Below are 27,068 nucleotides of genomic sequence, written 5' to 3'. Positions count from 1 at the left end.
CAGCCGGAAACCCTCCCTGTCCCTCTAAGAATTCTCTGCTTGCCCCGCCTGTCTGTCCTGGCCGGTGATGCGTCTGTTGCAGTCATGGCAACTTCTGGTCTGGGACCTGGGCGGGCAGGAGAGAGGGGTGCAGCCCGGGGTGTTCCCCACCGCCTCTCCGCCCCACCCCCCACAATGGACAAAGCATCTGCAGCGTGGACACACCATCCAGGAGCCCCAGGGAAAATGAAGTTTATCTGTAGGCTGTGCTTGACAATGGTTTTTAATTTTGAAAAAGCGTTAAAGTCATAAACCACGGGGCTCCCCATCCCAGGGGCTTCCCAGGCCGGCTCTCAAGTGAGAGGTTCGATTATGGCGAGCGCAAAGGGAGGACTTACTTCTTGCCCTTTCCTTTGCCCTTGCCCTTCTCCTTCTCTCCTTTGCCCTTGCCCCGCTTCTTCTTCTTGGACTTGAGCATGGAGCGGACCAGGTAGCCCTTCCACAAGGCCTGGATGAGCGTGGCAGCCCGCACCATGCGCACCATCTCCTGCTCGTCCTCTAGCCTCTTCTTGGTCAAGATCTCGCGCTCGGCCTGGATCTGGGAGAACTCTTCCACCAGCACGTCGTGCCGTTTCTTCAGCTCCTCCAGCTGGAGCTGCTCCTCTTTGTGGATGATGTCCAGCTCCTCGTACTCGTCCTGGGGCGAGAGGCAGGGGGCGGGTGGGCCATCGCCAGGCTCAGAGCTCCGTCTCCACCCTCTTGTGGGTGCTGCGCATGCTCCCCGCCTCCCTGCAGGTGCTGCCGCCCCCAGCCATGGCTGCCAGTGCTAAGTTTGTCTGCATCCCAGGCCCGGATGGGAAGGGGAGAGGTGATGGCAGTCCATCCCCAGCTTGCGGTGTGAGGCCCAGCTTAAATAATTTCAGGAATGAGGAAAACACCCATTGTGAGCTGGGCCGACTGGGCTTCTAATCTCAGCTTGGCTGCGTCTTGAGGGGCTTCACCTTGTTCCAAGCCTTCCCTTTTTCCTCATCTGAAACGTGGGGACGATTCCAAACCCAGGAGCAGGGGTGGGAACTATTTCCCTGATTAAATGTTGGGCTGGATGCAACGTCCTAGATGGTGGCGCCAGGCACACAGTGGGGACGTTTTAAAAAATGCCAGCCGCTGCCATCACGCTAGCCCGTGTCACAAAGATACCCAGAGAGGACCTTCCTCGGGTGACGGAACCCCACAGTTCTTCCCTACCTCTAACTAACCACAGCCTCTGCTGCTGTAATTCACACCTATCTCCCTCCCTCCCTCCTTCCCACCAAGCATCTATTAGAAGCAAAGTACTTCCAGAGGAGGCAGAGCTAAGTGGACTCTGTCTTTGCCATCATTAACCCACCACCCTCACTGGGAACAGAGAAATAAGCACGGCCTCCAGTCTTCCCCTTCCTAGAGCACTGGGGATCAGACAGACCCCAAGTTGCCCTACTCTTGACGTCACACCTGATATTGGGCCACTCAGAGGCTGAGGTCCTCTCCAATGCTCACCAGGCCTTCCTGGCCCCAAAGTTGGGGCTCTGGGCCACTGATGTCAGCACAGAGCTGTGTGGAGACTTCAGGGCACCCCTGTTTTATAGGCTGCTGTCCCCTGAGCATCTGCTCCAGGCCAGATCCTGTGTTGTCCGAGCCTCACTGAATCTGCACCATGGTCCCGGCCTGGGTGTTACTGCTTATGTTGATCACATGCAGAATCCAAGGTCAAGTCCCTTGCTTAAGGTCACACAGCGACATCAGTGCCACTAGAGTAGAACCTCCAGATGACAATGGGGACTTTCTTTACTGCTGGAGGCTGGCACCCAGCCCATCTCAAGCACTTGGTAGAAAGTTCCTGGGTAACTGAGTGAAGTGGTGGAGGTGAACTCGTACTTGAATCCAGCACGGATGAGTCCTGGCTGGTGGGGCTGCTGGAGGGAGCTGAACAGGAGGGGACAGGGAGCCTGGGATGTTGACCCTAGATGGAGCTGAGATCTTTGGATCTGGTGTCAAGAACCACTTAGTGGCTGGCAGCTTCCATTTCCTTCCTTTGCCACTGCTCCCCTCACTGTCCCACGCTAGACAAACCCTTGAGCCTAAGGAAGAGACAGGGAAGTCACTCTGGGGAGGCCCAGAACTGGGCATAGACCATGGACCATCGAGGGCTTCTCTTCCCCTGCCCCCTCACCGTGATTCCTAGAGGATCTTGGGAAACACACTTGAGACAGAATTAGGCAGACAAATACCTGCTTTTCACTCATCTCCGAATCGTATTTCTGGATCCAGTTCTCAATTTCCGTTTCCACTTTATATTTTTTCTAAAAAAAAAAAAATTCAATTAATCATTGTGTGATGGACTGATAGTAACAATGAACGGCACCAAGCCTGCTCTGTGTCAGCAGGCGGTATGTCATGCCTCGCCTACTCGCCTGCTTGAATCCACACCACAAGGTAGGTTCTCTGTTTCACAGATGAGGGCACGGAATCAGGAGTACTGACTCACTGGACCCAAGATCACGGAGCTGATGGGTGGTTAGAGCTCGGATTTGAAGCCAGCTGTCTGGCTCCAGAACATTCTAGGCAGATGGGGCAGCCAGTGCAAAGGCCTTGAGCTGGGAACAAGCTCGTGATGTTTAAAGAATAGGCACCTGAGCCTGTGTGGCTGGGATGGCATGGCCGCAGGGGAGCATGGTCCCAGTGAGTTCAGAGTGAGAAGCTGTGCTGCAGAGGGAGGGTCTGCAGTGGGAGGAGTCTGGTTTCTAGTGTAAGGGGGAGGGGACACTCACTGTTGCATGGATTTAGACACAGCAGAGGAATGTGCTCTAATTTTGTCTTTAAAAGATCAGCTCCTGTACATACAATGGAATGTTCAGTTCAGTTCAGTCACTCAGTCGTGTCCAACTCTTTGCGACCCCATGGACTGCAGCACACCAAGCCTCCATCTCCATCACCAACTCCCAGAGTTTACTCAAACTCATCTCCATTGAGTCTGTGATGCCATCCAACCATCTCATCCTTTGTCATCCCCTTCTCCCACCTTCAAACTTTCCCAGCATCAGAGTCTTTTCCAATGAGTCAGTTCTTCACATCAGGTGCCCAAAGTATTAGAGTTTCAGCTTCAACATCAGTCCTTCCTGAACAATCAGGATTGATCTTCTTTAGGATGGACTGGTTGGATCTCCTTGCAGTCCAAGGGACTCTCAACAGTCTTCTCCAACACCACAGTTCAAAAGCATCAATTTTCCACCTCAGCTTTCTTTATAGTCCAACTCTCACCTCCATTCATGACTACTGGGAAAACCATAGCCTTGACTAGACAGACCTTTGTTGGCAAAGTAATGGCTCTGCTTTTTAATATGCTGTCTAGGTTGGTCATAACTTTCCTTCCAAGGAGTAAGCGTCTTTTAATTTCATGGCTGCAGTCACCATCTGCAGTGATTTTGGACCCCCCAAAAATAAAGTCAGTCACTGTTTCCATCATTTCCCCATCTATTTGCCATGAAGTGATGGGACCAGATACCATGATCTTAGTTTTCTGAATGTTGAGCTTTAAGCCAACTTTTTCACTCTACTCCTTCACTTTCATCAAGAGGCTTTTTAGTTCCTCTTCACTTTCTGCCATAAGGGTGGTGTCATCTGCATATCTGAGGTTATTGATATTTCTCCCAGCAATCTTAATTCCAGCTTGTGCTTCATCCAACCCAGCGTTTCTCATGATGTACTCTGCATGTAAGTTAAACAAGCAGGGTGACAATATACAGCCTTGATGTACTCCTTTCCCTATTTGGAACTAGTCTGTTGTTCCATATCCAGTTCTAACTGTTGCTTCCTGACCTGCATACAGGTTTCTCAAGAGGCAGGTCAGGTGGTCTGGTATTCCCATCTCTTTCAGAATTTTCCACAGTTTATTGTGATCCACACAGTCAAAGGCTTTGGAATAGTCAATAAAGCAGAAATAGATGTTTTTCTGGAACTCTCTTGCTTTTTCCATGATCCAGTGGATGTTGGCAATTTGATCTCTGGTTCCTCTGCCCTTTCTAAAACCAGCTTGAACATCTGGAAGTTCACAGTTCACATACTGTTGAAGCCTGGCTTGGAGAATTTTGAGCATTACTTTACTAGCATGTGAGATGTGTACAATTGTGCAGTAGTTTGAACATTCTTTGGCATTGCCTTTCTTTGGGATTGGAATGAAAACTAACCTTTTCCAGTCCTGTGGCCACTGCTAAGTTTTCCAGATTTGCTGACATATTGAGTGCAGCACTTTCACAGCATCATCTTTCAGGATTTGAAATAGCTCAACTGGAATTCCATCACCTCCACTAGCTTTGTTCGTAGTGATGCTTCCTAAGGCCCACTTGACTTCACATTCCAGGAAGTCTGGCTCTAGGTTAGTGATCACACCATTGTGATCATCTGGGTCATGAAGATCTTTTTGTACAGTTCTTCTGTGTATTCTTGCCACCTCTTCTTAATATCTTCTGCTTCTGTTAGGTCCATACCATTTCTGTCCTTTATTGAGCCCATCTTTGCATGAAATGTTCCCTTGGTATCTCTAATTTTCTTGAAGAGATCTCTAGTCTTTCCCATTCTATTGTTTTCCTCTATTTCTTTGCACTTATCATTGAGGAAGGCTTTCTTTTCTCTCCTTGCTATTCTTTGGAATTCTGCAGTATTATTCTGCCATAAAAAGGAGTGAAGTGTTGGCAGATGCTATGTGGGCAGACCTTGAAAAGGAGATGCTAGAAAGACCACATATTTTATGACTCCATTTACATGAAGAGTCCAGAATAGGCAAATCCAAGGAGACAGAAAGATTAGTGGTTTCCAGGAGCTGGGGGAAGGGAAGTGGGTGAGAAACTGCTTAATGAGTACAAGGTTTGTTTGGAGGTGATGAAAGTATTTTGGAACTAGAGAGAGGTTGTGGTTGTACAACGCTGTGAATACTAAGTGCCACTGAATAAAATGGTTATATTTTTTTGTTATGTGAATTTCACCTCAATGTTTAAAAATCGGCTCCTTAGTTCTTACGGGCTTCCCTGGTAGCTCAGATGGTAAAGAATCTGCCTGTAATGTAGGAGACCCAGGTTTGAATCCTGGGTTGGGAAGATCTCCTGGAGAAGGAAATGGACAGTATTCTCCAGTATTCTTGCCTGGAGAATCCCATGGACAGAGGAGCCTGGCGGGCTATAGTCCATGGGCTTGCAAAGAGTCCTTACAGTGCAAAAGTTCTTAACTTGCGCACTATGCACAGGCTGGCTCCAGGGGGCCTGTGACCCAAGAATTGCCCACCCCTGTGTGCAGGGGAACCTGTGCCTTTTCATGGGGGAGAGGCCCAGGGCTTCCAGCAGATTCTCCAAAGACTTGTGAAATGAAAGCGAAGTGAGGACAAGTGATAGCAAGGGTGCCCTTTGTGCAGAAAGGGAGTCCACAGCAAACTGGGGCCTGCGGGGCCTGCAGGGCCTGAGGGGCCTGCGGGGCCTGGGGCCTGGCTGAGATGAGGGAGAAGGCGAATGAAGAAAGGATACTTACTGAGCACCTACTAGGCACCAGCTCTCCACCCCCCCATCTCATCTAGTTCTCGTAATAACTCATTGAGGCCTATTCAATCGTGATCGTCTTCAAGATGTGGAAACTAAGGCTTGGAGGGAGCTGAGGGATTTGCCAGAGGTTTCTGTGTGCCTTCATTTCCTTTGCAGGATGGGTGGGTGGGTGTCCTCCTCCTTGCCGGGCTCAGAGGAGCTTGGGAGCTTGCTCAAGGTCACAGAGCTGGCATGTAGTGGGACCCCATGTCTCTGCCCCCAGTGCCCCCCGGCTCCTCTGCCCACCCCCACCCCCCGCCCTGGTGGCCCCACTGCCCGCGCTGTCCCGCCTCCCCAGGGCACCTTCCTCAGCGCCTGCTCTGTATCCCGGTTCTCCATGACCAGGTTGTGGAACTGCGACTGCAGCACCAGGATCTCCTGCTGGACCGTGGCCACCCTGGCCTGCGAGGCCCGGAAGTCCGCCTTCTGCTGCTTCTCCGCCTCCTGCTTGGTGCGCAGGAGGCTGTTCTCCGAGAACCTGAGCACCTGGTGCAGGTGGTTTTTCAGCTCTTGGATCACAAAGTTCTCCTTCTCCACCTGGACTGGAAAGAGGAGAGACTCTCGAGGATACCGCCCGCCATGGTGGGTTGCCATGGCAGAAGAGGCTGGCGTGCCTGCAGCTCTCGGAGGTGGGGGGCGTTATTATGTCTCCCCATCCTACCCCCGGCCCAGGATGAAGATGGGACTGCCTGCCTAGAGACGGGAAAATAGAGGGGTTGAGTCTGTCTGGGACTGCACAGCTTCACTGGAATTTGAAGCCCGGTCTGTCCCATCTGGAGCCCACATCTGTGACCACCACCCTCTGTTTCCTGGAGTGAGCCAAGGGCTCAGCGTGCCTGAGACAGCGCCATGCTCCTGCCTGAGGCGCAATGGGAAGTACCCAGTTGGTAGAGATACCTGGCGTGATGCATGAAGGTGTGAGATAAACGCCCAGCACGGGGAATGCCACCTGGTTCTCCCCTTGAGGGCCTGGCTTGGCTCCTGCCCTCAGTGGGTTCTGAAACAGGAATTAGGGTTGGGTCGGGGGAGTTGGGGCTGTTCGTAAACAAGCTCCAAAAGCTGATCACAAGCTCTAGGGTTTCCCTCTGAACACACCGGTGCTGTGGCTGGCTCAGGCCGGCAGCCTTGGGCTTGGGGGCGGCTGGCAGGGGGCCCACAGTGGGTCTGAGCTCACTTCCTGGACTCAGGGAGTGGCAGGTGGGCTTAGGGAGGGGGTTTGAGGCAAGCCAATCCTGTGGGCAAGTCTTCAACCTTCAGGTGCTGGGTTTGAAGGCAGGCAATGCTATGAGGAGTCAGAGCTTCTCTTGTGGACCCCTGAAACCTGCCTAATTGGTGTCACCCCCTCATTTTACACTGAGATCCGATGACCTGATGAAATTTGCCCACCTGGCAGAAATGAAATTTGCCCACCCAGATCTGTCCAACTTGGCAGCCCCAAGTTGTTTTCCACCACCTGAATGAGATCAGCAAAGACACTTGGCAGGGTGGGGTCCTGTCCCTGTCCCTAAGTCACACCCCTCTAACCTCTGAGTGACCTCCTATGACTGAACTCCTGGGAGCCTGTCATCTCTCCACTCACCAAATAATTAGTATGTCTGCTTTTCATGCCAGGTCTGCTGTGGACACAGCGGGGGGCTGAGAGAGATGAGGTCCCTGTCCTCCTGTGGAGGACCCAGACCCCAATAAAATCATCACACAAGTAGTCATCAACAAGCCCTAGTGAATGCCAAACAGGACCAAGTCAGGAAACCAGTGCGCCAGGGAGGGAGAACGGCCTTGGTCTCTCATCTATCACAGGGCGATGAAAAGGTGGCAGCTGTCCCCCAGGACCTGCTCTCCCTGGCAAGGCTATAGACCAAAATGTTTTGCTGGGAGCATGGCCCCAGCTACAGACCACTTTCCCAGCATCTCTGCTGTTGCTAAGTCGCTTCAGTCGTGTCCGACTCTGTGTGACCCCATAGACAGCAGCCCACCAGGCTCCCCTGTCCCTGGGATTCTCCAGGCAAGAACACTGGAGTGGGTTGCCATTTCCTTCTCCAGTGCATGAAAGTGAAAAGTGAAAGTGAAGTCGCTCAGTCGTGTCCGACTCGTAGCGACCCCATGGCCGCATCTCCAGCATTGGCTAAGAACTGCTTCCAGTTGGTGGCCCAAAAGAGCAGGTCAAAGCCCCCTTCTCTGCTTTCCTCTTTCCTGCTGGCTGGACCAATAACAACATGACTAGGGGAAGCTGGAACATCCTCTTGGGTCCATGGTTTGAAGTCTTGTGTGAAGGATGTCAGAGAAGCCAGCCAGAAGGAACCTGGGCCCCTGACAAGTTTACGAAGCAGAACTTCCGTGCCAGCTCTCTGTTAAACAGAAATCCGTCTCCAGCTTGACTAAGCCCCTATTATTTGGGGTCTCTTTGTTTTAGCAGCTAAACCTATACTTATACATCACCTCCAGGGACTTTGTAAGATGTTGGTGAGAAAATGTATGTAAAAAAATAACACACAGGACTTCCCTGGTGGTCCAGTGGTGAAGAATCAGCCTGCCAAGTCAGGGGACATGTGTTTGATCCCTGGTCTGGGAAGATCCCACATGCTGTGGGGCAGCTGAGCCCGAGTGCCACAACTTCCCAGCCTATGCTCTGGAGTTTGTTCTTCACAAGAGAAGCCACCACAATGAGAAGCTGGCTCACTGCAAATAGAGGAGAGCCCTGGCTCACTGCAATCAGAGAAAGCCCGCAGGCAGCAACGAAGACCAAGCTCAGGCCGCCAAAAATAAATGAACAAAAATAATTTTTAAAATAAAATAACACAGTAGGTGTCCCCAGATGGTTATTAGGTTGGGATCATGTTATCTTTTCCCCTCTTAAAAATTCTTCTAGAACTTCCACCCCTCTCACCTGCCCTCAGGACAAAGATCACATTCCTTGAATAGGCCTCAAAGGTGATCTCTCAGCAAGTCTTAAATGTTTATTATCCAGCCCTGGACTGGAAAGTCCCTCTCTATTTCACCCACCTGGTTTACACCGTCTCATTCTTCAAGTCATGGCTTCCATGTCTCTGAGTTCCAAGTTCAGGCTTCCTATAACACTCTCTTATAACACTTTGTACTTAACGCTTTCTTGTACTTCTCAAGACGTAATTGAATCAGATCTTTAAGACCTGCCTTCCCTCTCATGAACTCCATGAGGCTGGGACTATGTGGACTCATAATTTGTAAGACCTGGCACCTGGTGAGTGCTCAAAACAATATTTGTGGAGCAAATGAATGAAAACAACTATTTAAACCGTGGAAGGAAGAAACCCCAATTGCCAAAAGACGTGGGGCCTCTCCCTGGGGGCTCCGGCTGTAATCTGACCAGTACCGTGTGTATTCATACCTCCGCATTCCTGTTCCTCACACAGGCGGCCAGTTCATTTTCCAAGGTGTCGATGATCTCTTGGTGCCTCCGATTCCGTCGGGTGATGTCCTGGATGAACTGGATCTTGTCTCTGGCTTCCATAGGACTGGTGAGTAACTTCTCAAACAGGAAACCTCGGAGTTCTACCAGGCTATCGATAAAACACTGGGCTTCCTTGCTCCTGCCCAGGGTCTGAGCCTGCAACAGGCTGGTGGCCTGGGGGTTACTGAGCAGGAGTCTCACGACGTTCTTGGTGGATTCTTTGATCTCCTGCATCAGCGGCGGGAGCTGGGATTTCTGTACGTCCATGGCGACGAGGCGCTCGCGGAACCACGCTTCGTCCTCGAACTCTTCCGCCTCCTGCAGTTTCCTTTCTTCCTCCTGCAGGTAACTGACTCGGTCCAGGAGGGCCTGGCAGAGGTCCTCGTGCTCCCTCACTGCCTTCGCGATGTCCGGCCCCAGCATCCCCTCCGAAGTCTTGGACTCTGACGCCGCGTGGGACAGCAGGCTCACCAGCTCCACCTTGTGGATGGTCTCGTCCAGGACGGACATGATCCTCTTGGTCTCGATGGTCGTGAGTTTGCTCCTGGTGGGGGTTAGGGCTTTCGGCGGGGTGGTGGACTTTTTGGTTGTCTGGGCTATCAGTCTTATTTTGTTGATGTCAGGACCTTGATAGAGGGGGGCCACGGTTAGGACGTCCAGAGCCATTTTATGAGCTTCTCCTCTGCACACTCTGAGAGATTGAGACTTGGGTAGGCTCCCTGGGCCTCCTGCTTTGATTATGTCTGGCCACCCTGAAAAAGGAAGGAGAAGGCAGTCATCAGGGTCACGCTGACATCAGGACGGCTGGCATGGCTACAGCAGCTGTAAACTATTGATGTGGAGAGTTCATCTTAGACGTTCTGCATCTTTGACCCAGAACCTCTCACGGAAAACAGTTTTTAACTCCGTGACAGTGTCAGGGCCCCAAGGGTAAGAGGACCAAATAAGGAGGTGGGTCTCAGGCACGTGTGTCAGGCAGGGGCCAACCAGGAATGCAGACATCATTCTAAGTATTTAAACACACCCTGGGCTTCCCAGGTGGCTCAGTGGTGAAGAATTTGCCTACCAAAGCAGGAGACGTGGGTCAGATCCCTGGGTCAGGAAGATCCCCTGGAGAAGGGCATGGCAGCCCATTCCAGTATTCTTGCCTGGAGAACCCCACAGACAGAAGAGCCTGGCGGGCTACAGTCCGTGGGGTTGGAAAGAGTTGGACATGACTGAGCACGCACACCAGTGACATGGGTGATGGAAGAGCTGAGTGGCCAACCAGGGGAAGGGGAAGCCACCCAGCGATTGTCAGTGGCCGGAAGCCACACAGGAGGAGGAGGAGGGGCGGGTCTGGGGATCAGGGTTCCCTGGGGGAAGCTGGAGCCACAGCCATTTCCTGTCCAGGAGTCACTGTAGCCCCAGGGGAGCTGTAGCCTCTGCTGGAAATGCAGCCCAAAGCAGAGAGAAGGGGCGGAAATCTGGTTCCTCTCTTCGTCCAGCCTTCCAATCTAACACCAGCACCTCCTCTTGACCGAATTCAGGGGGAAACCAGCTGACAAGGGAGCCTGGGCAATGCAGCCAGCAGGGGTGGACAGCCAGAGACAGAGCAGAAGAGAGACAAGCAAATAATAGTGCTGAGAGCAAACAGCACCAGGGCAAGCACAGTGTATCTGCATTGGCTTTTAAAAATGTACTTTAAAAATCAGGGTGGGGATGACCGATGACTTCAAAGCACTACTTAGAAAACTGTTTTGCTACAGAAACAGACTCATAGACATAGAAAACAAACTTCCGTTTATCACAGGGGAAGGAGATGGGGATAAATTAGGAGCATGGGATTTACAGATCCACACTACTGTATATAAAATAGATAAACAACAAAGATTTACTGTACAGCACAGGGAACTATATTCAATATCTTGTAATAACATAATGGAAAAAAATCTTAAAAGTTGTACATATATGTATATATATAAAACTGAACCACTGTCCTGTATGCCTGAAAACTGACAAATATTGTAAGTCAAGTATACGTCAATCTTTAAAACTATATATTTAAAAAAAAAATACTGTTTTAGGACTTCCCTGGGGGTCCAGTGGTTAAAAATCTGCATTCCAATGCAGGGGATTCAGGTTTAATTCCTGGTCAGGGAACTAAGATCCCACATGCCAAGGGGGCAACTCAGCCCATGTCACAGCTAGAGAGAAGCCAGAGTGTCGTGATGAAGATCTTGTGTGTCACAACCAAGACCTGATACAGCCAAATAAATAAATACTTTAAAAAAAAAAAAGAAAAACTGTTTTGCTAGATGCAACAGTGTATACTGAAGTGGCTCCTGAATCACAAGAAGGACATTAGTGGGAAAACCGATGATAGCCAAATAAAGTTGATAGTTTAGTTCCTAGCATTGTATCAATTTTAATTTCTTAGTTTTGACAAACCATGGTTATGTAAGTTATTAACATCTGGGGGAGCTGAACGAAGGTTACAGGGGAATTCTCTGTACTATCTTTGCTATATTTTCTGTAAATCTATAATTACTACAAAATTAAAAGTTTAAAAGACTTTCAGGGGAAAAAAAAAATACCTATAGTGGCAGTCAGAAATCAGTCATCAGTGTTGGCCTATATGGCCGGATGGCTAAGAGTATTAAGCTTTGCAGCAACCCCGTGTGAGTTTCAGATCCTCGCTGCGGGACCCTGGGCTGGCTATTTAATCCCACTAAGCCTGGGCTTCCTCAGTCATTAGACAGGGATCATCACAGGGGAAGTTTCTGGCACAGGTGAGTGCTCGATAAATAACAAGTATTATTATCTGGGGGAAAACGAAATCCAAAGTTCAGGACTTCAGTGGTTTCCCAGTCTGCATCTCCCACCACCCCGCCCCTCCCTGGAGATCCAGATGGCCGGGATCGGCTGGACCTCCCAACATACCGTGTCAAAGATGGACCCCACCACGTCTCCACTCCTTGCCTTGTCCATCCAGTACCCCTTGTCTGAATGGTCAACAATTCTGCCACCTGAATTGTTCAAGCCAGACACCTGAGTTCCACCTGAACTCTGCCTCCTCTCCCATATCCAACGTACCACCCAGTTATCTGTGTTCACCCTTGAGAGCTCCCAGTCTGGTTCCTTCTCAGCAGCCTCTCTGCCACTGAGCAGGGCCCTTGGCGGTGCTCGCTTCATGATTAAAGAGTTCTTTAACTGGTCTGCTTACATCTGCTGCTGTTCCCGGCAAGAAAGATAGTCTGAGCAGTCACCCATTTGGGTATTTATTGAGGCCCCAGGGATATTAAAAAAAGATGCAAGGTATTTCTTGTCCTCCCAGAGTTTATAACCTAGTTTGGGATATGGAACAGGCACACGTGAAAGTTCAGCAACTATAGAAGGAAAGAATGAAGTTGTGTTGTCAGTTGCTTAGCGCCTGATCTGGCTGCCTTTCTTCCTATTCTTTGGCCCTTTAGGTGTTTCTCGTTTCTTGGATTCCCTCCACTTCTTTCTGTTTACTCTTTGCTTTGCTGAAAAGGAGGTATCTAGACATTCAATCCTCTCTCTCTCTCACTGTTTTTTTTTTTTTTTTTGGCTGCATTCCATGCAGCATGTGGGATCCGACCCGGTTTTGAACCCATGTCCCCTGCACTGGACAGAGAGGGAGGTGCTCTATCTTGCATCTCTTTGATTCCCACCTGCTTCCTGCGCCTTAATAAATCTTGTGAGTTGCTTCAGGCTTCTCCTGAAAATAACATTTTAGGGATGGCCGTGGAGCTTCCTCAGCCTCTCTGGGGATGAAGGAAATCTGCACAGCCACAGGATGGATGTGAACAAAATGTTTCACGAAGGCACGTCTCCCCATTGTCCCCCAAAGCTCTCATGCATAAATCAGAATGCTCGAAGTTTTTAAGAGTGCGGCATTGAATGCAGTGTTGAAAATGTTCCCATTTTCTTTCAGCCAAATTACCTCTTTTGCTTTAAAGGGCAAACTTGTTTTCTTTGATTATGATGACGCCCATCAGTTCCTGACAGCTCATTTGGGTGAACAAGAAAAAGCCAGTGGAACTGGGACTGGGGGAAATGCATCTGACTTCTGATGACAAAAATCACTGGAGAATCTCTTTTCCTTGAATTCTAATGTGATCACTTCATGTCCTTTTTAATGCCACCAACCTTAATATTTAAATCTCTTCAACGCAAGCCTCTCCTTTTAAGATTCCTGCCCCGAGAGTGAAGCACTGCTATTAATGGAGGGGGGACTTTAATTGGATCATCCCTTTATTTGTCATTAATTCTGTTGCTGAACTTTATAAATGGAAATATATCTTTATCATGCAAATTATACCTCGTTTTCATTCAAATGGGCTTGTTGGATGTTGTATTACATTCCCTCTCGGAACATTTTGGAGTTTAAAAAAAAAAAAGGGTTTGAGGTAAATTATGTATGTTTCCCCCTGGGGAGAAAAAGGAGAAGAAAGTCCAGCACCTACAAGTACCCTCAAATCCAGCGCTAGTCCATGGCAAAGTCAAAGGATGTGAAAAAACAAACTTGAGAGAGAGAGACAGGGTGTTTGTGTGTGTCTGGGTGTGGGTGTGGGTGGGTATGAGGGGCATCTCATTTTAAGGAATGCCATTTAAATACTAACTCACTCTTAGGAACTCCTTGGCAGTCCAGTGTTGAGGGGCCTGGGTTTGATAAGTGGTCAGGGAACTAAGATCCCACAAGCTGAGTGCCAAAAAAAAAAAAGCAGGTGAAGGAGACAGACTAAATCATTTTAGGGCAAGCTTTGAATCACCTCTCATTGGTTTTTATATTTTGGAGTCAAGTATTCACATACTTTGGAAATTTTTGTTGTTGCTGCTGTTATTCAGTTGCCAAGTCATGTTCGACTGTTCGAGACCCCCATGGGCTGCAGTATGCCAGGCTTCCCTGTCCCTCACCATCTCCCGGAGGTTGCCAAAGTTCATGTCCATTGACTCAGTGAAGCCATCTAACTATCTCATCCTCTGTCGTCCCCTTCTCCTCCTGCCTTCAATCTTACTCAGCATCAGGGTCTTTTCCAATGAGTCAACTCTTCACATCAGGTGGTCAAAGTATTGGAGCTTCAGCTTCAGCATCAGTCCTTTCAATGAATATTCAGAGTTGATTTCCTTTAGGATTGACTTGTTTGATCTCCATGTAGTTCAAGGGACTCTCAAGAGTCTTTTCCAGCACTACAATTCAAAAACATCAATTCCTTGGTGCTCTGCCTTCTTTACTGTCTAGCTCTCATATCTATACATGACTGCTGGAAAAACCATAGCCTTGACTATACAGACTTCTGTTGGCAAAGTGATATCTTTGCTTTTTAATACATTATCTAGATTTGTCAAAGCTTTCCTGCCAAGAAGCAATGGTCTTCTAATTTCATGGCTGGAGTACCGTCTGCAGTGATTTTAGAGCCCAAGAAGAGGATATCTGTCACTGCTTCCACCTTTTCCCCTTCTATCTGCCATGAAGTGATGGGACCAGATGCCATGATCTTAGTTTTTTTAATATTGAGTTTTAAGCTGGCTTTTTCACTCTCCTCCTTTACCCGGATCAAGAGGCACTTTAGTTCCTCTTCGTTTTCTTTTTTTTTTAAGTTTTTAAAAATTAATTTATTTTTAATTGAAGGATAATTGCTTTACAGAATTTTGTTGTTTTCTGCCAGATATCAACACTTTCTGCCATTAGAGTGGTATCATCTGCATGTCTGAGGTTATTGATATTTCTCCTGGCAATCTTGATTCTAGCTTGTGATTCATCCAGCCTGGCATTTCGCATGTGCTCTGCGTATAAGTTAAATAAACAGGGTGACAACAGCCTTGTGGTACTCCTTTCTCAATTCTGAACCAGTCAGTTGTTCCATAGAGGGTTCTGACTGTTGCTTCCTGACCCGCATACAGGTTTCTCAAGAGACAGGTATTATGGGCGAATTACAAAGACGCACCATGTAACTGATGATGAGACGGGGCCCACAGGTCAGCTTGATGCCACAGTGATGGGTAACAAGAGATACCTTCATGACGGCTGGTTCCAACTCAGTGTCGCCCAAATCCCTCTCATTGGAATGTCAGCTTTATGACTTCTACCAGATCTCTAGACCAGGCTGTGCTATTATCAACTCAGTTATTTTCTTTAAGTACACTTTCATTCTTAAGTACTTCTCATTAAAAAGGAAACTTTATAGCTCTGCTGTAACTGGAAAATCTGTTTCAACTCATTAAACAGAAGAGAACAATGTCTACCTCCTGATGTTATTTCACTCCAGCTAGATAGTGGGACCCAGGCAAGATGAGTCTGAAACCAGAATGCTATTGTTGTTGTTTAGTCTCTCAGCCATGGGAAAGTCCCCCTATGGCCACTTTTGAAGGATTACTCAGTTCTCTCTTGTCCTTTTTGAGAACCTGTGTTCCCTGGATGGCTTCTGGCTTGCAGAAGATTCCTGGGCTGGAGGTGGAGCCGTGAACATTGGCGGTAGAAACAGACTGAATCTCATCGGTGGAGATGGCTCTGTGACCGCAGGCTCCAGTGTTACCCTGGGCCTTGGAGACAGAGGGCTCTGAATAGCGTCTGAGGTTGGGACGGAATGCGCTCCGTGGGACAGATTTCCAAGCTGCTGGTTAGGTTTATAATGAATAACTCTCTATGGCTACTGGCCATGGCTATAGCCCTGAGCAAATTCACTTAACCTTCTGGGCCCTTATCTCTGAATCTGAACAGGAAAAAATGAGCCCACTGCATGGTGATTAAGTTTGGGGGTTCCCATGTTAGACGAATTTGAAGTTCAGTCCTAAGGGATCACCACTTCCTTGCTCCGTGGCTTTAGGTAAGTCTATTAATGTCTCTGAGCATCTTTGGCTTCCTCACCTGTGACATTCCCTGGTGGCTCAGATGGTGAAGAGTCCACCTGCAATGTAGGCGATCTGGGTTCAATTCCTGGGTTGGGAAGATCCCCTGGAGAAGGAAATGGCAACCCACTCCAGTATTCTTGCCTGGAGAATTCCATGGACAGAGGAGCCTGGCAGGTTTATGGTCCATGGGGTGACAAAGAGTCAAACATGACTGAGCTAGAGTTTCACTTTCACCTGTGACATGGGGACAGTAACAGACGCCACGCTTGATAAAACTGTTGTGAGCATGACATGAAGTCCGGACTCAATCATGTTGGGCTTTTAGGTGGACTTCCAAAATGATATGATTTAATATTGACATTTGAATACTTCTTAAAACAGAATGTGTGTTTTTTCTTAAAATAATATATATTTGTTTTTGCACAGAAAGTTTTATAAACAGCTAACATGGATCCATTTTTCTACTCCTTTTTACTATTTCTGTTTTTAATTATGCAGGCTTCTGCATTATTCACGACTTTCTGTAAGTAATGGAGGAAGACAGAGACCGCTTAAACCACTCACCATTTTCTAGGCTCTTCCCCCTTACAAATTAATTCATCACAATTTTTAATTCCTCTTTTGGCAATGTAGCTGTCAAAGTGTTTATTTCTGGTTCTCTGCAACTGTGGATAGTATCACTTTGGTTGTTTCAGACAGAAGGAAGAATTTCTTAGCAGTGAATTTGGATTTTTCTAAAATAGACTTCCCCCACTTAAATATATGTATACATTTAAATCATAGTCTTATCAGATGCAAAACACTGACTTTTCCTGACTGACAGATGTTGCAGAAGAGTCTTTTTAAAACTGTGACCCTTTAGTGAATGGTGGAATCAGTTTGGTTGTTGAGACTAGCATTAAAAATAAATGAAATAGAAAATATCAGAGCACACTGCATGTAGTAAGGATCCTTTTGTATTTAAACAGGCTTGTGCTGTGTGCCAGGTTGAGGAGGAAAATGTATTTCTTTGTCTGGCTTGTGGTTAAAAGAAAACAACCTGCATCCAAAAGCTTTTATGTTAAAGGCATTTGATTAGCCATCAGATATAACCTGCTGCTAGGGTCTTCCCAGGTGGCTCAGTGGTAAAGAATCTGTCTGTGAATGCAGGAGATGCCAGATTTGCAGGTTCAGTTCCTGGGTTGGAAATATTTCTTGGAAGAAATGGCAACCCACTCCAGTATTCTTGCCTGGAAAGTTCCATAGACAGAAGAGCCTGGTGGGCTACAGTCCAGGGGATCGAAAAAGAGTCAGACGGGACAAATAATGTGTGCCATTATTTGAAAGCTAAGGCCAAAGAGATAATTTCCTCTGATGTTCTGTATTTCAAATGATCTTGATTTTTAATCCCTTTTGCTTTCAGTTCCACTAACTAGGGCTTGAAGGGAAAAGGTAGGGGTGTGTGTGTGTGTGTGTGTGTGTGTGTAGCACTTGTGTGAAAATACCAGTGTAGAACAGAGTTTTTCAGTCTCCACGCTATTGTCATTTGGGGTCAGATAATTGTTGTGGAGGCTGTCCTGTGTGTTGCAGGATGTTTAGCGTCATTCCTGGCCTCTACCCACTTGATGCCAGCAGCATCCTTCTTTCGCTGTTAGCGCCCATCAGTTGGAGATGCAATATCTCCAGACATTGCCCAGTGTTCCTGTGGGGTGGGTGCGGGGTGCTCCTCGTTGAGAACCACTGGTTTGGACCAGAGTGGCCTGGCTCCCCCAAAAAACTCTTGCGCTCCCATATGCTACGTCCAGTGCTCTATCCAGATTCAAAGGAAGGCTTGCTCATGCCTTGCCCACTCTGTCTGATGAGCTGATCTTGGTGCCATCTCAAACCACCATCAGTTACAGAATCAAGATCAAATTCACCAGCTGGGTCTTAGGAGCCCTGGGTGCAGCATCCTCCCCTGCCAGAGGCTCTTGGAATACGTCTGGGCAAGTCCCTTATCTCTTTTGCACGTGGGAACACACACTTGTCACAGCAATCAAATGGGAACTGGGTTGAGGAAGGATGGTTTAACAGATGGGAAGGCCCTTTGGAGGGTTAAAAGATCTCTCAAGTGGAGTGATTATGATTATTGTATGTTGAGGGAGGCACTAGGTTATACATTGGCCTCACTGCCCAGAGCTATTTTCTCCCAGGGAAAAAGGGAAGTATGTAGAGGCGGGGAATTTAGCAATTGAGTAGGGAGAAAAGACTCAGTTCTTAATTCTTTTTTTTTTTTTTTTTTTTTTTGTGGCTGCCCTGTCTAGCTGGTGGGATCTTAGTTTCCCAACCAGGGATCAAACCTGAGCCCACAGCAGTGAAAGCGCCAAGTCTTAACCACTGGACTGCCAGGGAATTCTGGAAGACTATTTCTAATTCAATCTGTTTACTCGTTATAGGTCTATTCAAATTTTCTCTTTCTTCTTGGGTCAATTTTAACAATTTGCCTTTCTCGTCCTGAGTGTTCATTGGAAGAACTGATGTTGAAGCTGAAACTCCAATATTTTGGCCACCTGATTCGAAGAGCTGACTCATTTGAAAAGACCCTGATGCCGGGAAAGATTGAAGGTGGAAGGAGAAGGGGATGACAGAGGATGAGATGGTTGGATGGCATCACCAACTCAATGGAGATGAGTTTGGGTAAACTCTGGGAGTTGGTGATGGACAGGGAGGCCTGGCATGCTGCAGTCCATGGGGTTGAAAAGAGTCAGACACAACTGAGCGACTGAACTGAACTGAGGAATTCATTCATTTTATCTAAGTTGTCTTATTTTTTTGGTATGAAGTTTTTCATCATATTCCTTATAATTCTTTAAGTTTCTATAGTTCTCATTTTGGCAATTTGTGCCTTTTATTTTCTTGGTCAGTCCAGCTATATCTTCCCGGTATATTAGCCTTCCTATCAATATCAAATGGTCCCTATTTGTTCTAGTAATATTTTCTTTTTGTCTTAAAGTCAATTTTGTCTGATAGCAGTTTAGCCTTTCCAGCTTTCTTATGGTTACTGTTTGCATGGAATCCAACTTTTTTTTATTTTCTGTGTCTTTTAATCTAAGATGAATTTCTTGTAGGCAGAATATATTTCAGTCTCACTTATGTATTTATTTATTTTGAAGCATTTCTTTCTCTTTTTTTTGACTGTGCCGCACAGCATAGTTCCCTGACCGGGGATTGAACCTGCACCTTTGGCAGTGAAAGCACTGAGTCCTAATCACAGGACTGCCAAGGAGCTCCCCAGTCTCATTTTTAAAATTTAGTCTGGCAACCTCTGTTTTGATTGGAGTGTTTGTTTCCATTTAATAATTTACATTAAATTATTCCAGAGATCAAATTGCCAACATCTGCTGGATCATGGAAAAAGCAAGCGAGTTTCAGAAAAACATCTATTTCTGCTTTATTGACTATTCCAAAGCCTTTGACTGTGTGGATCACAATAAAATGTGGAAAATTCTGAAAGAGATGGGAATACCAGACCACCTGACCTGCCTCTTGAGAAATCTGTATGCAGGTCAGGAAGCAACAGTTAGAACTGGACATGGAACAACAGACTGGTTCCAAATAGGAAAAGGAGTATGTCAAGTCTGTATATTGTCACCCTGCTTATTTAACTTATATGCAGAGTACATCATGAGAAACGCTGGACTGGAAGAAACACAAGCTGGAATCAAGATTGCTGGGAGAAATATCAATAACCTCAGATATGCAGATGACACCACCCTTATGGCAGAAAGAGAAGAGGAACTAAAAAGCCTCTTGATGAAAGTGAAAGTGGAGAGTGAAAAACTTGGCTTAAAGCTCAACATTCAGAAAATGAAGATCATGGCATCTGGTCCCATCACTTCATGGCAAACAGATGGGGAAATGATGGAAACAGTGACTGACTTTATTTTTGGGGGGTCCAAAATCACTGCAGATGGTGACTGCAGCCATGAAATTAAAAGACGCTTACTCCTTGGAAGGAAAGTTATGACCAACCTAGATAGCATATGCAAAAGCAGAGACATTACTTTGCCAACAAAGGTTCGTCTAGTCAAGGCTATGGTTTTTCCTGTGGTCATGTGTGGATGTGAGAGTTGCACTGTGAAGAAGGCTAAGCACCGAAGAATTGATGCTTTTGAACTGTGGTGTTGGAGAAGACTCTTGAGAGTCCCTTGGACTTGCAAGGAGATCCAACCAGTCCATTCTGAAGGAGATCAGCCCTGGGATTTCTTTGGAAGGAATGATGCTAAAGCTGAAACTCCAGTACTTTGGCCACCTCATGCTAAAAGTTGACTCACTGGAAAAGACTTTGATGCTGGGAGGGATTGGGGGCAGGAAGAGAAGGGGACGACAGAGGATGAGATTTAGGGATTATAATGTACATCTTAATTTATCATAATCTGTCGGAGAAGGCAATGGCACCCCACTCCAGTACTCTTGCCTGGAAAATCCCATGGATGGAGGAGCCTGGTAGGCTGCGGTCCATGGAGTCGCTAAGAGTCGGACACGACTGAGCGACTTCACTTTCACTTTTCACTTTCGTGCATTGGAGAAGGAAATGGCAACCCACTCCAGTGTTCTTGCCTGGAGAATCCCAGGGGTGGGGGAGCCTGGTGGGCTGCCGTCTATGGGGTCGCACAGAGTCGGACACGACTGAAGTGACTTAGCAGCAGTAGCAGCAGCATTCTGGGATACTAAATATTTTCTATTTGATGAGTCATTGTTATCTTGTCTTCTTTCAATTATTTAAATATGGTTTCCTTTAGTTTTTTTATCGTATTTACAATAGCTTCTTTGAAGTCTTTGTCTGCTGAAACCAACATCTGGGGACACATAGAGACTGTTTCTGTTGACTGCTTTTTTTCCCTGAGTATATTTACACACATCTCACAATTTTTACTGAACACTGGAAATCTTGGAAGAATTTTTTTTTTTTTGGTAGCAACACAGTATTTTTTTCCCTAATGATTGCTGTTTTTGTTTCGCTTGGGCGTTTGGTAATTTACTTGCTGGACTAAATCTGTCAAGTCAGTCTCCTTCACGGTGTGCAGCTACTGATATCTCTGCTTAATTTTTTTTTTTTTTGCACATTTTTATTTTAAAACTTGGCTTCCTAGGGGTCACCTATGTATCCATATAGTTTAATATTCAGCCAAAAATCAGTCAGGGGTTGTGCTCAAACTTTGAACCAGTAAGGCTTCTATTCTTGGATGGCAAGTATACTATGCATTCAGTACACCTGTCTATACAGGCTCCAACAGCCAAGCATTTCTAAGTCGCTTGGGCCTGAGCAGGTCTCTGCTGCATATGCGCATAACCTCTAGTCAGTCAAGGTAAGACACAGAACTCATCCGGTTCCGCATGGATGCCCCATTCCCCAGAACTCCAAGTTTTCAGTCCACTGTTGGCACCAAATAGAACTATAACCTTGGACTGCTACACCTGCTGGCATTCCCCGTTCTCGTCCCACCAAGATTGCTACTTTAGCCAAAAGTCCTCCAAATCAAGTGAGCCCCATCAGACAGCGACAGTGAAGCTCTTGTCTTTCAGGGGGCTACCCGCCCTGGTTGAACTATTACGCCAGATAGAACTGAGTATGGGGAAATCAAGAAGTCCCAGGTAAGTACAGAACAAACTTGAAGTTCGGTGGTTTTATGAATAAAAGCTCTCAGTTTGTTGTATGCCTTTGGCTGATTTTCAGAGTGCTAATTTAGCAATAGATGGTTTTGTCTTGCTTTATAGTTGTTTTGAAAAATTATTATTGTGTTAAAATATACATAAGCTCAGAGGTAAATAATCCACCTTCAGTGCAGAAGACCAGGTTGGAGTCCTGGGTTGGGAAGATTCCCTAGAGGAGGGAATGCCAATCCACTCAGGTATTCTTGCCTGGAAAATCTTATGGATAGAGGAGCCTGGCGGGCTACCATCCAAGGGTTTGCAGAGTCAAGACATAACTGAAGAGACTGAGTTCGATTGAAGCAACTGAGCAAGCATGCAGGCAACATAAAGTTTACCACTGTAACCATTTTAAATCCAGTGGCATTAAATTGTTACATTCATATCTATATGCAACCATCACCACCATCTGCCTTCCAGAACTTTTTCATCATCCCCAATTGAAACTCTGTACCTATTAAGTAATAACTGCCCGTTTCCCACTCCCCCAGCCCCTGGTGACCACTATTCTACTTTGTTTTAGTTAATCCTTGCAACACACCCTTTCTCTTGAGTATGTAAATGAAGTTATATTTTAAGGACAGCGATGGAAGTTAAGGTCTAAAGTTATTATAGCACAAAAGGCCAACATTGGTACAAAAGTACATAATTCAAACACTGACTTTCATTTCACGCTCACCTTGGGATGTATAAGCTGTTGATGGAATGGTAGGGGACTTATAAAACTACTCTCTCACCCCCAAGTCACCTATGTATGACTTGAAAGTAGTTTAACTTTGGTGTGATTCCACTTGACTAGTATCATCCACGTTTTACGGATGAGGAAGTGGAAACATGAAGTGGACAAGAGGAGGGGCAGAGTAGAGGCAGAGACACCAAAGAGGATGCCCAGTCGTCTTTGCAGAAGGTCGAGAGGGAGGTCCAGACTGAGGCAGGGGCTGGAGATCAGGGTCCTGAGATGGGGACGGGATCGCGGTGGGGGGAGGATGAGACGGGATGCTGATTCCTCAGACAGTCAAAAGATAGAGGACTAGATCCCATTCAACATCTCCCCATCATCTCCAGCCCTTCTCCACATGATCACTCACCTGCTCGGTGGTCTTTAGGTTTTTCTGTCCTTGGTTACTACAGCTGTTCCTGCGTTGCTAGGTTACCCATCAATCTCAGAAGGCGGGACTCGGTGTCTGATTAACTTTCCTTTTCACCATTCGATTCCTTATTCCCCTCGGTTTGGTCCGCCTCCTGAGAACTGACCAATCAGAAACACGGTGTGTCTAACTCTCCACCAATTGGAAGAGCCGGCCCTCAGGATTAAGCTGAACGAGTAAGGCGGGGAGAATGGGCGGGAAAGGGGCGGAGCTTCTTTGTCCCGCCTCTCTCCCCCAAGGAGGCGGGTAAGGAGGCTTGCATTAACTGGGGAAGGACGTAAGGGTTGACCAATCAGAGATCATCATGGCGCCCGAGGTAGCCAATAGGGCGCGGCGAAGGGGGGAATGGGGCGGTGCCGGCCAGGCGGAGGGGACCGTAGGCGGCGGATGGGAGAGCTGGCGCAGCTGCCGTGGTGGCAGCGGCTGAGGTGGCGGTTTCTGCGGCGGCTGCTGCAGCTGCAACAGCTCCGGGCTCGGGGCTTTGGCGGCTGCGCCGGCGGGCTGTGCTGTGCTGTGCGGACCCCGGCGGTCGGTCCGGGTTGCTGGGGCGGCGCGTGTAAGAATTCGAGGCGTGTGAGGGATGGTCAGAGGAGAGGGCAGAGGTAAAGGGGCAGGGGGTTCGGAGTGAAAGGTTGCGGCTGGGCATTTGGGTGTGGGAGGCGGGCAGGTCGGGCCAAGAGGGGTTGCGGAGAAGTTGCTGCGCTTCTCTCCCTCCAGTCCTTGTCGGGGGAGGGGGTCCCAGCGTGGGGACCGCCCGAGGAAGCCCGGGGCGGGAGAGGGGGCTCAAAGTCGAACACGTGGAGTAGGATCCCGCACGCCTCTTCGCTCCCCCTTCTCTCTCAAATGCTCATCTCCCTGGCGCCCTCAGGCCACCCACCCTGCAAGAGACTCTTGCCCCGTCCGTCTGCCCGAGTGGACAGCGGGACGGCCTGCCGGCTTTCCCTGGGACCTTTCCCTAGGGGTGACCCTTCCATTCTGGGTCCTCTCTAGAGGGAGAAGCACTGTGACCTTAAGTAAGTCCCTTCTCTTCGCTGAGCCTCAGTTTTCCCTCTCTAAATTTATGGGTTTGAATTCAGATAAGGGGACTGGTCTGGGAAGAGAGGAAGGGTAATGGTTAAGCAGGGAGGGCCAGACTGCCTGGGTTGAAATCTGGGCTCTATTACTTCCCTGCGGTCTACTTACAAGAGGTAGGTTAATTTAATCCCTCTAAACCTCACTTTCCTCATTATGAAGTGGGGACATCAGCTAAGTAAAATTTCCTAACAGCAACACTATTCACATTTTGAACCACATATGTCTCTGTTGTGATAACCCCCTCTGACAGCCACAAAACTAATGTATGCATTACAAGCAAACAGTCATATATTATACAGTTAAAATAAAAGCTAGTAGCTACTATAATAACAATGATACAATTAAGAAAGCTCTTCTTGATGAGTTGAAAAAGTTAATAGCCTGTCCAACCTTCAAAATAAATACTGGCCAGGACAAGATGTTAATAATTGTCAGAGCTGAGTGATCAATATAAGGAAGTTCATTTACATATTCTGTCTATATTTGAGTATATTTGAAAGTATCTGTGGTGAAAAGTTAAGCCAAAAAGAAAAAAAAAGAAAAAGACATAAAATGCTTTAAGACAGCCAAATGGTAGCATCTCATTTGGAATTTCCTTTTCTGTTTTCCCACTACTGAGATTTAAAAGTAAAATGAATCCCCAGATCTGGAGGAAACTTAAAAAAAAATCTCACAGGAAGTTTGCTGGGTAGAATGCTACAGGCTTAGCAGCAAAGAATAGTGCTCACTTTTAAACTGCCTACTTTTTAAGAAGCTATTGGTGCACAGGGACCTGCCTCGAATGGCCATGGAGGTTTCTGAAGGAGGTAAATTGCTGGGTTGCCATTCAGTGGGTTGGTTTGGAGGCAAACTTGATTGAGACCAGAACTCTGCAGTTTGAGGAAGGAACCTGCTGCTGTTTTCAAGTTCAAAGGTCTGCTGTTAGATCTGCTGAGTGCTTGCATTTCTTTTGGTCCTCCTCAGCGGAAACAGGAATGTGTATAAATAGGAACTGTAGAAGGCTAGTTCTGATGGTTTTGAATTGGAAGTTTCAAATAAGCATTTCACTTAAAAAAATATTCTAGTCTCTTCCCTTTCCTCCCCAAATTCCTAAATCTAGGAGAATAGTGCCTTTGTAAGAATGATATGGGTAAGTTTAGATGACCTGGCACACTATTTATAGGTCATTGGAGCTAAGTGCTGCCTAAATACCAGGGCTGGACTTGGAAGAATTGTAGCATGGTGGCTGGGAGCACAGGTCTGGAGTCAGACTGTGTAGTTCAAAGCTTGACTTTCCTGCTGTGGGATCTTGGACAAGTCACTTAACCTCTCTGAGCCTTAAGTCTCCCCTTCTGTAAAACAGGACAATAATCCTACTTACTATTATTGAGTTTCAGTCAACTTTACTTAAAACTTGCTAGAAGAGCCCCAGTACATAGTAAACTCTCACTGAGTACTAATTACTATTATATGAACGGTTTTATATATATATATATATATACACATACATACAAAGTATTTAAAATCTTTACAAAACACACAAACAAGGGTTAAGAGGGGTGGAGATGGAACATACTAGCCATAATCTCAATCTCCAGACATAATTACGTTTAACTTTTTAGTATTTATTCTTGTAGAGTTCCCGCCCCATCCCCCATATTTCAGTGATATTATTGGCTCAGACTGTAAAGAACCCGCCTGCAATGAGAGAGACCTGGGTTTGATTCCTGGGTTGGGACAATCCCCTGGAGGAGGGCATGGCAACCCACTCCAGTATTCTTGCCTAGAGAATCCCCATGAACAGAGGAGCCTGGCAGACTACAGTCTACGGGGTCGCAAAGAGTTGGACATGACTGAGCGACTAAGCACAGCGCAGTGGCACATCCTGCGATACTCTTTTTTTTTTTTTAATTAAGATATAATTCACATTACTGTAAGATCCACCATCCTAAATGGTACCATTTTTAGTATACTTGTAAAGTTATACAACCATCACCACTGTCTGATTCCAGACATTTTCATCAATGTTCGTATTATGATCATTGTCTTTTTCTTTTTTTTTAAATTCCCCAAACTCTAGAAGATGCCGCTGATGGAGGAGTTTCTGAGAAGCACCTCGGGGCCAGTGGCTTTGACCGGGAGCTCAAAGCAGAGACTATTTAAAGCCTTGGACATCACCTCCTGAGGGCTGCAGGAGTGAGGAGCATGGCTGTGAGTTTAGATGACGATGTTCCCCTCATCCTGACCTTGGATGAGAGTGGCAGCGCCCCACTGGCTCCCTCCAACGGCCTGGGCCCAGATGATCTGCCCAGCAGAAGTAAGATGGTAGGGTGGGCTGGGGGACAGGGAGAGTGCAGCTTTTGTTTTGCTGTGGGCTTGGTGGTCTGATGGTAGATTCATGTACCCGAATGCCTGACTCCACGTTTGACCCCCAAGTTCTGACACATACGCTAGTGGGAGACTAATTCTGTGCGGTCCTAATCCTGCACCCCCAGTTTAGGGATGTTCCCCGGGACTAGCCTGCCCGGCTTCCCACAGCCCCACCCCTCCCTTGCACCTGCAGTGGTCCCCTGGTTCTGTTCGTGGATGCTTCGTGGAGACCTCAGGCAAACCTGCTCCTTGGATAGCATCCCTGTCCCATTCCTTGTTAAAAAAAGAAACAGATTTCAACATCAGCCTCTGTCTGCCTGATCTTTGGCAGGAAAGTGGCGTTGACTGCTTCTCCCTGCTGGCATTCAGTCCCTGCACCGCCCAGGACAGGGTGGAGTGGAGAGGGCAAGCATTTGTCATAATCCATTGATCAGAGGGTTTGGGGTTTGTTTCACTTTGTCTTCCTCTAAACCAAAGCCCAGAAGCACAAAGTGAACCCAAGAGAGGTGATGAGCTTTAAATTTTTTAGATTTTAAGTGTGTTTCTGGCAGAATGAGCGGTCTTAAAAAAACTTTTCTTGTCCCAAAGCTATTTGTTTCATTTGCTCAGGCCTCGGGTCCAGGAGAGCTTAAAATAACTTGCCTCCTGGAAGGTCCTAAGATGTCAGGGACTAGTGCTTTAGGGTCTCCTTAGCAGATGGGAGTTCTACCCACCAGGCATGCTCCTGAGCTAGGACAGAGGGCTACTGCTTGGGTCCAGGGAAAGGCAAGCCTGGCTCTCTCATCTCCTTTGTCCAGAGAGAATACAGTTGGCTCACAGGGAGCTCAACAGCCTGCATTTGAAAGTGGTAAAGGACAGCATTGTTCCCACGGATGGGAGTGCAGTGGGAGGCCTGCTGCTGCTGCTAAGTCGCTTCAGTCGTGTCCGCCTCTGTGCGACCCCATAGACAGCAACCCTAGGCTC

The 27,068-nt window shown here is 47.3% G+C and overlaps 2 protein-coding genes across 7 annotated transcripts in view; one reads left to right on the top strand and one right to left on the bottom strand.

Moving 5' to 3' along the window:
* Positions 1–246: 246 nt before the first annotated feature.
* On the bottom strand, positions 247–22,778 carry IQCD (IQ motif containing D). 3 transcript variants are annotated; one of them, XM_006053013.4, is made up of 5 exons: positions 22,623–22,778; positions 8,947–9,761; positions 5,886–6,119; positions 2,247–2,318; positions 247–676 (listed from the first exon to the last, which is right to left on the bottom strand). In XM_006053013.4, exons 2-5 carry the CDS (start codon positions 9,673–9,675, stop codon positions 374–376), a joined length of 1,338 nt encoding a protein of 445 aa, XP_006053075.1. In that variant the 5' UTR covers positions 9,676–9,761; positions 22,623–22,778; the 3' UTR covers positions 247–373. The 3 variants fall into 3 exon arrangements, with proteins under 3 accessions (XP_006053075.1, XP_025123342.1, XP_025123343.1); XM_025267557.3 differs by lacking the exon at positions 22,623–22,778 and adding an exon at positions 10,076–10,136; XM_025267558.3 differs by lacking the exon at positions 5,886–6,119.
* A 273-nt stretch (positions 22,779–23,051) lies between these two features.
* Positions 23,052–27,068, top strand: part of TPCN1 (two pore segment channel 1) — a 59,064-nt gene continuing 55,047 nt past the window's right edge. The window contains exons 1-2 of one of the 4 annotated variants that reach the window (XM_044930108.2): positions 23,052–23,238; positions 25,816–26,052. In XM_044930108.2, the coding sequence (XP_044786043.1) occupies positions 25,941–26,052 (112 nt within the window). In that variant the 5' untranslated portion in view covers positions 23,052–23,238; positions 25,816–25,940. Of the gene's footprint in view, positions 23,285–25,815; positions 26,061–27,068 lie in introns of those variants that run through there. The other 3 variants (XM_044930107.2, XM_006053003.4, XM_025267544.3) reach the window with 3 other exon arrangements.

The sequence above is a fragment of the Bubalus bubalis genome, chromosome 17 (assembly GCF_019923935.1).
Source record: "Bubalus bubalis isolate 160015118507 breed Murrah chromosome 17, NDDB_SH_1, whole genome shotgun sequence".
NCBI lineage: Eukaryota > Metazoa > Chordata > Mammalia > Artiodactyla > Bovidae > Bubalus > Bubalus bubalis.
Note: the sequence above shows the minus strand (reverse complement) of the source record. Positions and strands in the feature narration are given on the sequence as shown.